Source organism: Panthera uncia (genome assembly GCF_023721935.1).
Source record: "Panthera uncia isolate 11264 chromosome C1 unlocalized genomic scaffold, Puncia_PCG_1.0 HiC_scaffold_4, whole genome shotgun sequence".
NCBI lineage: Eukaryota > Metazoa > Chordata > Mammalia > Carnivora > Felidae > Panthera > Panthera uncia.
Window position 1 is genome coordinate 62,655,295 of NW_026057585.1, and position 13,995 is coordinate 62,669,289.

The window sequence follows — 13,995 nt, forward strand, 5'->3', positions numbered from 1 at the left end:
CCTTGCCCCCTAAATTACCCAGATTTACTCCCTGGAGGCCTACTGGCCCCAGAACCAGATTTTAAAGGACTTGGCAAAAAGCTGAAAGAGGCCTAGGGGGATGTGAAAAGACACTGCAGGAAGTCCGGCCCCCACCATTTGTCCACACCCGAGCCTCCAAGTGGCTTCCTTCCCAGAGTGAGAAGAAGCTCAGTCCCCTGCTGGGAGCCTCCTTAATTCTCAGATGACTCTCTGGGACCCTGACCCTGGGTCATCTGGGGAAATGGATAAAGGGTTGGGCAGTGAGGCAGCCTCCCCGATGCAGGGTCTCTAGGGCACAGGTCTCCTTCAGATGGTCAGTCTAGCCCCCAGGATCTCCACAGGGCTCCCATTTTTCCCTCTCAGGGCCCCAGCACTGCCAGATCAGGTGCAGACACCGCCACCTTCTGGCCCTGCCCAGCTAGATGACGCTTAGGCGTCCTGATTATCCCTGGGGTCCTGTACTTCTATGAACAGAGCTCCCACCAGCCCTGTATTCAACTGTCTGTCCTGGGCCCTGTAGAGACCAGGAGGACTGGGGCTGGAGCTCTGCTCACCTCCCAGGGACCTGGCCCAGCCCAGCCCTCCCTGCCCAAGGTCTCACAGATCCTGTCCACTCTCTTGTCCGGCCCGACAGAGTCAACATGTGAGGGTCCCCGCAGATTTCAGTGTAAGAGTGGCGAGTGCGTGGACGGCGGGAAAGTGTGTGATGCTCAAAGGGACTGCCAGGACTGGTCGGATGAGCCTCTGAAAGAGTGTGGTACAGTACCTGTCTACTTCTGGATGCTGGACTAACCCCCCACCCCCACCCCCTCCTGGCATCCTGGTGGAGGCCCGTGCCTGCCATACTGCACATGTTCTGTTCTCACCCTCTCTGGACTCGTGGGCTGTCCTGTGGCCTCAGACGGGATTCTTTGCCTTTGGGGCCTCGTTCTGCATCTCTACAAATCGAACTGCCTTTTCTTTCCAATCCGGATGCTCAATTATGCTTCCTCTCACAAACTCAGACTTTCCTCCTCACTCCTTCCGCGTTCAGACCTCTGAGTATGTGCTCACTCTGAAACTTTCTTCCTCAGTAATTCTGCCCTCCTGACTTAGCCAGGGCCCTGGCCTCTGAGGCCTCCCAGCCAGCCCCCTGCAGAGGGAGAGGTAGGGGACAGCAGGCAGGTGGCCAACTGAAGTGGATCCCAGGGCCACCTGGCTCAGTCCAGGCCTGGGGTGAGGATAAGGCAGACCAATCAGCAGAAGGTGGCACCAACCTGACCCCGAGGAGGAGCTCAGACAATCTGGGAGACAAGACTTAACAGGCTGGGCGTGAGTGAGGGGCAGAATGAGGCAACAGTCCTAATAACTACAGCTGTCAGGGTGTGTTCCAGGCGAAAAAGAACAGGAGGGTCTGGGCTGTAGGTGAAGTGAACATCCCACTGAACATGCTGGAAACCCAGTGTGGGCTCCAGGAGGGTTTATTGCCAAGGTCAGGGGTTTGAACAGAGAGTTCCTGGGAGGACAGAGCCTAGATCGGACCCTCCCTTCCTGGCAGACTCATTTCTACCCAGCACCTCCCATCCTGGGCACTCAGGGGGGTTCCATTCTCTAGAACTCCCCAGGAGTGGCATATTTCCACCCCTTTTTGAATTTAAAACTTGATTTTGAATGGAAGAGTGGTTGGGTGAAGGTCACTCAGGCTCCACCTAAGCTTGCAGGACAGATTCTCCTCTTGGGCCCTCCTGCCCCCACCCCTCCGCCAAGGGCCCTGCCGGGTAGAGTTCCAGAAGAAGAAGCCTAGGGAAAAGAGGATAGAGAAGTGGGAGCAACAGAGCCTAACCCCCCACCCCGCCCAGATTTGGAGTTCACCAGGGACACTAACCAACTAAATCTCTTCTTTCTGGTCTTTTGCATGACATACCTGAGAGAAGTGTGTACGCATGTATTTGTGTCTCTGTGCTGGTGAGAGCCCAGTATGTGTGTCCGTGGCTCCTCCTCTGAGTGAGGCAAGGGAACCGCATCTCGTGTCTCTGCGTGTCCCCGCATCTGTGTGAATGTGTCTGTGGATTCCATGGGCCTGTCGGTGCCTTTGCACATGAGCTGGTGCGTGTGAGCATGCAGGTAGGCGCACGTGCTGGGGAAGGTGACACTGCCCCTTCCTTCCCTGCTGGGCCTCAGATGCCGCTCAGGCCTCTGGACCACCAGCCCTCCTCCCCTGCAGGCCCCCAGCAGAATCAATCGCCTCCAGGCTAGATAGAATTGGGAAGGCCCAGACATGCCCTTCAGCCTCCGCCTCGGCTCTGGGTTTTCCAGAGCAGGGGCCACAGAGTCCGGACCCACGACCCGTTCTCTTTCCCCCAGGCACCTCGGCCCTGGAGGACTCTGTGCTTTCCTCTTTCATAGAAGCCTGAGCCACTTTGAGCTTTCCCTTTTCCGGGCCATCCGACACATGCCAGTCTGGCAAGTGCTCTGTAAATACAGCTGTTAAGTTGCTGCTACCTGGAGCTTCCTAGAGAGGGAGAGGGGGGCAACAAGTGGGGGCATGGATGAGGCAGTGGGTGAGTGGTGAGCAGATGGATGGACAGCACTGGGGGGATAATACGGTATGGGAGAGGGCAGGGAAGGTTTGGAGTGACAGAAGATTCCCGGGGGTGGATCCCCACACAGACCACCCCAAAGCTGCCATGGTACCGCCCACCCCACTGGGCTGGGCCTTCCCAGGGCTGGGCCTGGCTGAGTCACCCCGAGATCCTACAGTCATGGGGTTGCTGTCATCTTGTTCTTTCAGTTCCACCAACGTCCCCGGGAAACAGGAGGAGGCCCAGGGGTAAAGGGGTCCCTATTCCCTAAGCATGGCTCAGGCTGGAGCGGGGGCACCCACAGCTGTGCATGGCCTGGGGTGGGCAGCTCAGACCAGCCATGTGCATGGCCATGGCGGGCTCAGCTCTGCTTGGCTTGGCTGGAGCAGCAGTGCACGAGCCTGGTGGGTAGAAGGGTGGCATGGCACCTTCTCTTGGCTTGCAGAATTCACCTTCTGGGATTCCAAAGCTCAGAAGATGCTATGAGAACATGGTGAGCCCTGGTCCTGACCTCCTTGACGTCCTCTAGGATTCTGCCAGAGGGGATGAGGGGGTGGAGGACGAGGAGACCAGGTAACCTCCTGGCATCCCTTCACCCTTTGTAGCAGTTGGTATTCCTGGGACCAGGCCTGTGGCTAAGTGTAGGAAGAGGGACGGGTGCTGAGAGGAGAGCAGGTGGAAATAATCTATTGTATTTCATGGTGGGAGAGAACTGACCAAGCAGCAGCTCTATGTAGAAAAAGCCTGGGGTCTTAGATAACCACAAGCTCAGTAGGGGCAGCCTTTGTTGTTCAGACTCCCTCCGGACGGCAGACTACTGGGCCCTGTCCAGGGAGGGACATGGACAGAGGGAATGTGTCCAGAAGAAGGCGCTTGAATGACAGGGCACCAGAAATTAGCACTTAAAATTTTTTTTAATCTTTATTGAGAGAGAGACACACACACAAAGTGAGAGTGGGGAGGAACAGAGAGAGGGAGACACAGAATCCAAAGCAGGCTCCAGGCTCTGAGCTGTCAGTACAGAGCCCAACATGGGGCTTGAACTCACAAACCGTGAGTTCATGACCTGAGCTTAAGTCAGACACTTAACCGACTGAGCCACCAGGCACCCCCACAAATTAGCACTTTAAAGGAGATTCTGAGGGAGCCATCAGACTCTGGCCAATCCCACCCAGTAGAGCTGGAGTGGAAGCAGAAGCTTCAAGAAGGCCAGTCCAGTGAGGAGGAGCCTTATAATGGTCTGTTCCAGGTGGAACCAGCTACCTAGGAGGAAAGTGGGCTCCATGAGGCTGGAGATATTTAAGCAAGGGCATTTCAGAAGGGGTTCTTGGGGTATCTTGAGAGTTGGATGTGGTCCATGTACGATGAGGTCACAAGGAAGAAGGATTTGTAAGAAACATGTTTGTGAAAGGAAAGAACTCAGGCAGCCTAGCTGCCTCTGGTAGACAGAGCTCTGGTCTGGGAGGCAAAGGACCTGTGTTCTGCTTCCACTTTGTCCCTGTCTTTGTGTCTGGCCTTGACCAAGGACCTGCCCCCTCTCTGAGCCTCCTCTTCCCTAGTCACCCGGTTCTTGAGACTGAGGCTCAGTGAGGCTGGAGAGCATCCTGGTTCTGTGGGAGTCCCGCTGCCCTGAGTCTCTGCTTCAGCTCTAGGCCCTACCCCTGTCCTGCCCCCACCCTAGCCTGGGCTCCTGGACCCTCAGGAGCCTGTGTCCCTTCCCCAGGGCTGAACGAGTGTCTGCACAACAATGGCGGCTGCTCCCACATCTGCACTGATCTCAAGATTGGCTTTGAGTGCACGTGCCCAGCAGGCTACCAGCTCCTGGACCAGAAGACCTGTGGCGGTGAGACCCTCCTGTCACCCACCACCCCCCCCCCCAAGCGGAGGCAGATCCTCCTGCCAGTTCTGACCTGGGCTCCTCCCCACAGACATCGACGAGTGTAAGGATCCAGACGCCTGCAGCCAGATCTGTGTCAATTACAAAGGCTACTTTAAGTGCGAGTGCCACCCGGGTTACGAGATGGACACGCTGACCAAGAACTGCAAGGCCGTTGGTATGGGCACCCTAAGGTGGGGGACAAGGGGGAAGCTCTGCGAGGATACAGAAAGCAACGTGCTTGCACATTTGTGAGGAGCAGATGGGTACACATGTGCATATACACACACAGAAAGCAGGTGACACACAGTGCTCAGACTGTAAGTATACGTCATCCACACAACGCATTCCACACTAACACCCACACAGACCCCACACAGAGCCACCCAGTGTAGCCCACAGAGACTGCACATGCACCACTCACGACATATAGACCCAAGCTGGACCATGCAGACTACACACACAACACGGGTAGTCCACACAAAGCGCATGACCTGGGCAGAGCTACCCGTGAGTCAGCTCAGCCAGCTGAATCCATCCTATTCCATTCTTTATAGTGAACACCTAACATTCTTGTAGGCATTGGGGATTTGGCAGGAAGCAAAACAGACACAGATCCCTGTCTGCCCTCATGGGACTTACATCCTAGTGAGTGAGACAGACAAGAAATCTGATAAGTAAATACAGTGCGTGACAGATGGGGCTACCAGTGAAAGAGAAATACGAAGTGGGGAAGGGGGGAGGGAGGCCCAGGAGGGCAGTGGGTTACAGTTTCAGGTAGAGTGGTCAGGGACGCCCTCTGCTTCATGAGGAGGTGACATTTGAGTCAAGACCTGGAGCAGGTGAAGGAAGGAGCCATGCATGTATCTGCAGGAACTGCATTTCAGGCCGAAGGAACAGAAAGTGCAAAGGCCCTAATTCAGGAGCACGCCTGGTGTGTTCAGATAACAGCATGGAAGCCAGTGCAGGTAGAGCAGGGAGCATAGGGGATAAATTTGGAGAGGTGACTCGGGGCACATCACAAAGGCCTTCTAGACCGTTGTAAGGGCTGACTCTTGATTTCAGTCCAAGTCTGGGGGAAGCTTTTGAGGGGTTTGAGTCGAGGAGGGACACAGTGTGCCTTACACTTTCACAGGCTTCCTCTGGCTGCCGTGCTAGGAGGACACTGTAGGGGGCAAGGGAAGAAGCAGGGAAACCATGTAAGTGGGTTTTGCCATAGCCCAGAAGAGAGGTGAGCGTGGCTTGGACCAGGATGTTGCAGTGCAAATAACAAGAAGCAGACAGACTGGACATACTTTGAAGGTCCGGGTTTCTTTGGAACGACAGGACTTACCAATCGAATGTGGGACGTGAGAGAAAAAAAGAGTCAAAGATGACGCTGAGGTTTTTGGCCAAACAACTGGGAAAACAGGACTGCTATTTACAGAGCTGGGAAAGACGGTGAGAGAAGCAGGTTTGGGGGAATATTAGACTGATTTCAGCATGTTAAGTGTAAGAAAACTGCTTAGACATCTAAGCAGATGTTGTGAGGAGACAGTTGGACACAGGAGTCTGGAGTTCAGATGCACTAATACGATGCACGGTGTAGAGACTGTAACAGCACAGCAGCCACAGTAATGGACCTGGAGCCAGCAAACCCAAAAACATACCACCCCAACTGCACAGTATGCAACACGCACATCACATCACACGTAACGTGCGGCCTGTTCTCACCCCACGTGGGATGCACGTAACCCACACCCTGAATTGTATACGTACAGTGGCAACGCCACCCAACTGCCGCCTAATCACAGACCCCCGCAAACGAGCATCTCAAGTGCAGTCACACAAAACTCAGATCATCAGCACACTGGATTCCTGTCATGGACGCAGCTCTCAGTAAAAATCACCTCAAGATAACCCTGTAAGCCCGCTCCTGCCTTCCGCAGCATAGTGCCCCTGCTCTCGTTTTGGGATGAGGAAAATCGCACAGTCGATGGCAGGGCCTTGAGGTTGGCTTTCCTTCTTTCTCCTTCCTGCACCTGGAGTCCTGTTTTTCTGCGCTCTCTTTCAGTACCGCACCCTCCCTCTCACTCCCACCCTGCTCCATCCACACATGGGTCACGGGCCCAGGCCCCACGTGGCTCCGTGCCAGTCCTGCCCTGCCCCCAGGGAACACATCAGCTTGGCACAGATGCACAGTGACAGGGACCGGGTGGCCTGCAGAAGTGTCAGCTGAAACACAGGGAGAAGGCCCAGGCAACTCCAGGGACACGTGTTGCCGCTCAGACAGTGCTGGTACCTGAGAGTGGCCAGATACATCTAAAAACAGGCTGGAGAAGTGGCAGCCAGAGTTAGGTGCTAGTCCTAACAGGCCTGTGGCACAGCGGTCCTCACACTGAGTAGCCAGTAATGTCTGGGTCACTAGCGAGCTTCCTAAAATATAATCCTAAATCTAAAAGTGGGTTTTGTGTGTGCACGGGCTGTCATGTGTTGTCTCTGTTGCACGTATATGATCTGTGCCATAACACTCCGGCTCAGAATAAAGTACAAACTCTACACCCAGCTCACGGGACTCTTCGAAATCTGGCCCCCGGCAACCGCTGAAGCTTCATCTCTTGCCACGTCCCCACACACACTGTGCGTAAACTGAAGACTCACGATGACCTCCCCGAGTCTCACCTCTTCCAACTCTCCCCCTAGTTCTGACGTCTGTCCTCACACTGTAGCCTCAGTCTTCTTTCTAGAACACTTAATGCTCATGTTGCCCCTTGAACTATTGCAGTGGGGCCCTACACAGGGGAGTTGGGGAGCAGCGCGTGCTAGGTAGAGGGGACCACTTTAGCAAAGACCCGAGGTGGCCAAACTCTGCCATGGCTCGGTAATGACGGGTGGTCTGGTGGCTGGAATCGAGGTGTGTTAGGGGGTGATTGATGAGGCTGGAAGGGGAGTTCGGGGTCGCACCACAGAAGGCCTTCAGTGTGAGCCTAACGAAGTGGGCAGTCATAGAAGATTTGGGGGGGGGGGGTTGTGTCTAATAAAGAGAAGGAAAATCCTTCTGTTATACATGGTACTTTGTACCTATGCTCTTCATACCTATATTTCATCTGCTCCTCTGAGCTGTGAGGTAGGAATTGCACCCCTCGCCCCATTTTATAGGAAAATTAGGCCTCACCCAAGCCATCGAGTGGCAGTTCCCTGCCTTTTGCACTGACCGTTTCTCTCAACCTTCCTGCACGGCAGCCGGCAGAAGCCCGTCCCTGATCTTCACTAACCGGCATGAAGTGCGGAGGATCGATCTGGTGAAGCGGGACTACTCCCGCCTCATCCCCATGCTCAAGAATGTCGTGGCACTGGATGTGGAAGTTGCCACCAATCGCATCTACTGGTGTGACCTCTCCTACCGCAAGATCTACAGGTGAGCAGTGCCGGTGTCCTGTAGCCAGGCCTGGGCAGGAGTGGAGGCCTGAGAGGGGGAGAGGAATGGTAGCCTCTGTGCCCCGCCCACCCCCACCTTGAGTATCCCTCAGGACGGACAGGGACTTGGGAAAGGACATGCGATCACCATGGATACGGAGCTGCCAGACCTTCTCCGTCTCCTGGGCTGGCCTGGGCTGGCCTGGGCTGAGAGCTCTGTTGGGAGAACAGCTCAGAGCCCCAGGCACCTGGGCCTGACTGACCTCTGGTGGCCTGGTGGGGCAGAGCAAGACACAAGAAATGTTCCACTGGGGCAGAAAGGAAGACTTTCTGACTTTGGTGAGGACTTTTTTTTTTTTTAATGTTTATTTATTTTTGAGAGAGACAGAATGCAAGCAGGGAAGTGCAAAGAGGGGGGGCGGACACAGAATTCGAAGCAGGGTCCAGGCTCTGAGCTGACCGCACAGAGCTCAACATGGGGCTTGAACTCACAGACTGCAAGATCATGACCTGAGCTGAAGTAGGACCCTTAACTGACTGAACCACCCAGGCGCCCCTGGTGAGGACTTTTAAAAGCAACTCGTGTATCTGTGTGTTGGATTCTGGGGATGACTGAGGTTGACTCAGTCAAAGATGACTTCAACCTGGTCCTGCCTGGAGGATCATACCCATAACATAGTGACGTCTCTTGTGGTGATCTTGAGAGAAAAGTACAGAGGGGGGCCTCTTACCCAATATGGGGCATCAGGGAACCCTTCCTGGCTGGCACTACCCCCAGTCTGATGCCATAGTCAGTGGACTTTGGCTCTCCAGAAGTCCTCACACAACATGAGGAGGTCCTCTCATAGGTCTTTCTCAAATACCACAAGCCTGCCTCCCTGCATGCCTGGGCTCCCCTTTAGACGTCATGTCCTTTGTTTGTCCTGAGATCCACATGGCAGAACTGCTGATGACCAGGCATGGGGTAGACTGTTGAAAGAACGATTGGATGGATGGATGGATGGATGGATGGATGGATGGATGGAGGCAGATCTATCAATTCCTACTTACAGACAATTTGATGCCTACCACACCCCCAACATACAGACACATACTCAGTTCACACACACAGAAGCAGCTAGAGCCGTGCCTGTCCAACAGTTATGCCTGGAAGAGGCAGGATTTGATGACAGACTACCTATTCTGAGGGTTTCCAGTTTCTGGCTTGGAAGGTTTTGTGGGCAGTGATGCCATTCTCTGAGATCTTAGCAGTAGAGGAGGATGGGGTCGGGGGGGTTGCCCATTCAGGCTGGCTGAGGGGAGGGGAATGGGGTGGGCAGTTTTGGACATGAGTTCCAGGTGTCCATGGGACATCTGAGAGGAGCCATCTGCCTTTATAGTCTGGAGCTTAAGAGAGTTGTCACAATGGGAGAGCCAGAGTTCTGGGTGGCAGTGGGCACTATGGAACTAATTAACTAGAGAGAGGACATGGGGGAGAAGAGAGCCTTGGGAAGAACAGCATTTGGGAGACAGAGAGTCCTGTTAGTGTTGCCTCTTGAGTGTCTACTGTGTTCTCAGCCCCTATTCTCCATTCTCACTGGCACAGCCTTTCTGCAGACTCTTCATGTCTCACCCGGATGCTGTAATGGCCTCCTAGCCAGTCTCCCTGCCTTCACTCCCTCCCTTTCCAGTGCATCAGTGCCACAGTGATCTAACATGCCTCTCTGGCCATGTCCTCTGATCTTTTCAATTACTCCCTCCAGAATAAAATCCTCACTGCTTAGCATGGCCTGCAGAGCCTGTCAGGTTGTGGCCCCTGCCTACATGTACTTCCAGTCTGTATCCCACATACTCAGCTCTACCCCCACCGAATACCTCACTATTCCAGAACACATACCTCTGGGCACTTGAACATGCTATTCCTTCTGCTTTCTGTTCCTTGCGCTCCTAGCGAACTAGTCTTTCAGGACTCAACTACAGAGCCTTCTGCAGCCCTCCAGGATAATGGAGTCTCCATTTCTCTGCTGCTCTAGTCTCTGATGCTTTCCGTAGTCACATTGCACTGTAATTACCTGTCTGTAAATTCCCGTCCCCCACTAACCTGAGCTCCTCCAGCCCAGAGGCTGTGGCTGACTCAAGCCCGTAGGCTTGCCTTGGTGGCCCAGGAAATGTGTTGAATAGGAAGTAGCCGAGTTCCTCTCAAATCCACTGCCATGGCCTAGAGGGAATTGAGAGAGGGAGAGGGCACCCAGGCAGCTCCAGATGGACCCGTGGCTGGAACACCTGCCCCACGGCTAGCTCTGGTTGCTCCTAGTGCCTACATGGACAAGGCCAGCGACCTGGCAGAGCAGGAGGTCCTCATTGACAAGCAGCTGCACTCTCCAGAGGGCCTGGCGGTGGACTGGGTCCACAAGCACATCTACTGGACTGACTCGGGCAACAAGACCATCTCAGTGGCCACAATTGATGGAAGCCGCCGATGTACTCTCTTCAGCCGTGACCTCAGTGAACCCCGGGCCATCGCGGTCGACCCCCTGAGAGGGTGAGTGTCCCCACCCAGACTTCCCATTCCCCCACCAGTGGCACTGAGTCCTGGTGTGTCTGTCACAAGAGCTTTCTTGAAGACTTTGGACGGCCCTGAGCCGCTCAGGCATCCCAAGGGAAGAAAGCCCGTGTGGGTCCCTCAGACTATTAACCCCTGACCAGGGGTTCCTTGGGCATCAGTCCCAGGTTTCTCCTGGAGTCCACTGCTTGCCCATCATATCATAGAATCAGAGCATTTCAGAGCAGAATCGGGCTCCAGAGATTGCCTAGTAGAAGCTCCTGGGGCGGGAAGTCTTTCCTCAGGCTGCTGCATGCCACAGGTGGGCATCTGGTGGCTGCTCCCTTGCTCCCAGGAACAGGGTTTCCCACTGGGGCTGTTTCATTTCAAGACAGCTCTGCCCACTAGAGTGTTTCGGATCTTTTCTCACATTCCCAAATCTGCCTAACTTTGACTTTCTGCATTGGCCTCTGGAGTTACATCAAACATGTCTACTCCCTGCCCTGCATGACAGCCAGCAAGACAGGAGGACCAAGATCACTGGGTCTGCTCTGCTCCAGGCTGCCCACCCCTGTGCCCAGAGTGCCCTGGGCCCCTCACCACCCAGGCTGCCCTGATCTGGCCACACCTCCCTTTTGGGGGTAGAGATTCTGAGCAGAGCAGGCCTCCTCCCTCCCTTCCTCAGTGGGGATGTCCTGAGAGGGCATGGTTTTCGGCAGCTGTGTCATATTAAGTTTACAAGGATCGCTAGCTTCTTCCAATTACTGATTCTTTAATTGTTAAACAGGGATAAGAAAATCCTCTTCTTCCAGTGAGGACAGCTGGGGGCCAGGGTGGCCACTTGAGAGAATGTGTGAGGCCCCGGGCAGTGACTTGACAGCCACCATTTAATGAACACGCATAGGTGGACCCCACACAGGACCAGGCACCCTATAGATGCTCAGCTGTCTCACGTAGCCCCCACTTCAGCCCTGCTCCCTGTATGCTTCCCCCCCGACATAGTTATACCTAGCTCATCTCCGGCCCATTATGGATCTGTCAGGGTCCCAGCGGGAAACCCACCGCATACTCAAATTAAGATCATTTGAGGAGGGCTTAACAAGGGAATTATTTTACAGAGGCATGGATGAGATCTAATGCACTGTCCCTAACAGTGCACTGAGGGGCAGGAGCAGGGAGGAGTACTTGGTCCAGGAAGGAAAGAGGGTCACCTTCAGAGCAGTAGCCAGCTGGAGGCAACTTTGTAGAGAGGAGTCCAGAAAAAATATCCTGATCTCAGTGTCTCCCTCCCTCTGCTCAAATATTTTGCCGAATGCACCTGGAAGCCAGGAGGCTAGGGAGCCAGGCCCACTGATGTGGTTCGCACATGGGTCAGTTTTTTGGTGTACAGAGCAGAACGGGGATGAGTGAAGAGCGAATCCAAAGTGGCTGACAGAAAATATCCAGGGCAACCACTCAGCCCCCTGAGCCCAGAGTCGGCCTTGGCTTGACACCTAGTTTCAGCAAAGGCAGTTTTGGGGAGAATTAAGCACACAGGCTCTCGAGTTCCACTTGAGTTTGTATTTAAATGTGAAGGCTGGTTCCACTGCTCATGAGCAGTATGATCCGAGGTAAGTCAGCCCCTCTGAGCCACAATTTACTCATCTATAAAATGGAACTAATAATGAAAACTTTACTTTATTCAGCAAATATTAAATAAGAGCTTGTTCTGTATCACGCATGAGCCACCTGCCGGGTACACAATGAGGCACAAGACAGACGAGCCTGCCCTCAGTGGAGCTTATAGACTAGTGGGGAAAATAGACAGTGAAATACACCAAACTACTCAAATGTGTACATAAATAAACTGATTGGGTAAGTGCTAGGAAGGAAAGATCCTGTGCTTTGAGAGATAATAACAGGGTAAGCCTACTCACAGAGAAAGGTTTTGTACTGAAGAGATGTGTAACTGAGAAGTAACCAGGGGAAGAGTGGAGGAGGCCCGAGGCTCTGTGATGGCCTGTCTGACAAAGAAACTTAGTTCCTGCCCTGGAGGAACTAAGGAGCCCCGTGGGGAGGTGTGGGGTTTGGAAGGGTGGGGATGATGGCAGAAGAGACAATCAAAGAGGTAGGCAGGGGCCTGATGATGCAGAGCTCTGTCAGCTGTGGTAAGGATTTGGGGTTTTATTTTAAGGGCAATAGGAGAAGCCGCCGTAAAGTTTAAAAACTGGAGAGTGACAACTTGTTTACATTTTTGAAGGCTCGTTTGCCTGCTCTGTGGGGACTGGATTAGAGGGGCAGTGACTGCATTTGTAAGTATGTGAGGTGAAACCACTCAGCTCAGTGCCTGCCACACAAGTAGGTACTCCATAAACAGCACAGAGTAGGTACTCAATAAATGTTCAAGAAAGAAGAGAGAGAAACCCTGGACAGAGTTCTAGCTGTGTGACCCTGGGTAAGCTGTCCACTTTCTCCTCTGCACACCAGGAAAGTAAGAGAGGGTTGACAAGGGCCTTTTTCGCTTTGGCCTCTTGGACTCTGATTAGAGCTGCCAGAAGGAGAAAGGGGCTCACAGGGGTGCAACGGAGGCCAGATGAGCTCTCCGTGAATACAGACTTCCCCAGGCTCTCAGATGAGGGGAAGCTAACGCATCTGCTACCTGTTAGATTTGATGATGGTTCCAGTGGATTTCAGAGCCCTTCCCAGTTCCCATCACGCGCAATCTTCAACATTCAGTGGGTCATTGAGTGCCGTGACATAGACAGCCCTAACCCTGTCCCCTGACAACAAGCACAACTGAGTTCTTCTTTCTTCTAGGTTCATGTATTGGTCTGACTGGGGGTACCAGGCCAAGATCGAGAAGTCTGGGCTCAATGGTGTAGACCGGCAAACGCTGGTGTCAGACAACATTGAGTGGCCCAATGGAATCACCCTGGGTGAGCCCTGCCTTCCCTGGATTGGGGGCCTGTCCTACTACCTGATCCTGACCACCGTCTGGAGCTCCATGGGTTTTGTTTCTGTACCCGCTAATAGTGCCAGTGCCTGTATTTCCTGACGGTTGCCCCAGGCTGGCCTCAGTCTGAGGCCAGGCCCAGAAATATGGGTAGGGAAGAGGGCACAGAGGAGCAGAGATCCTGGTTGGGGTCCCAAACTCAAGACCCCATCCTCTGTCCCCTTTCTCCTCCCCAAGATTTGCTGAACCAGCGCTTATACTGGGTAGACTCCAAGCTGCACCAACTCTCCAGCATTGACCTCAGCGGAGGCAACAGAAAGATGCTGATTTCCTCCCCTGACTTCCTGAGCCACCCTTTTGGGATAGCTGTGTTTGAGGTGAGCCCCGTGACAGGAGACGTGGCCCTATCAGGAAACTGAAGCCTAGAAAAGGCTTACTCAAACCGATCAGCTCTCTGAGACTTATCTAAAGGGAGACAAAGGGATAGGGAAGCCAAATGTGTACACAATGCGTGAGCTCCCTGCAGACAAAGGCCTCGTAGCCTCTTGTCCTGTGCTCCCTTCCCAAGACCTCTTTCAGAGCCCTTCTCATGGGTAAGTTGCTAGACCATGTGTGTTTCCTCTCTGTACCCTCAGCACCTGGCACTGTAACCCCCATATACAGAAGTACCCAATAAAGGGAGAGAGGG

The 13,995-nt window shown here is 53.8% G+C and overlaps 1 protein-coding gene across 5 annotated transcripts in view; it reads left to right on the forward strand.

Moving 5' to 3' along the window:
* The window catches only part of LRP8 (LDL receptor related protein 8), a 75,696-nt gene that overhangs the window by 47,457 nt on the left and 14,244 nt on the right, over positions 1–13,995 (forward strand). For 4 of the 5 annotated variants that reach the window (XM_049617156.1, XM_049617159.1, XM_049617155.1 and 1 more), the window contains 6 exons: positions 4,306–4,425; positions 4,511–4,636; positions 7,681–7,855; positions 10,148–10,375; positions 13,172–13,290; positions 13,545–13,684. In XM_049617156.1, coding sequence (XP_049473113.1) covers positions 4,306–4,425; positions 4,511–4,636; positions 7,681–7,855; positions 10,148–10,375; positions 13,172–13,290; positions 13,545–13,684 — 908 coding nt within the window. Of the gene's footprint in view, positions 1–655; positions 779–4,305; positions 4,426–4,510; positions 4,637–7,680; positions 7,856–10,147; positions 10,376–13,171; positions 13,291–13,544; positions 13,685–13,995 lie in introns of all 5 variants that reach the window. The other variant, XM_049617158.1, reaches the window with a different exon arrangement.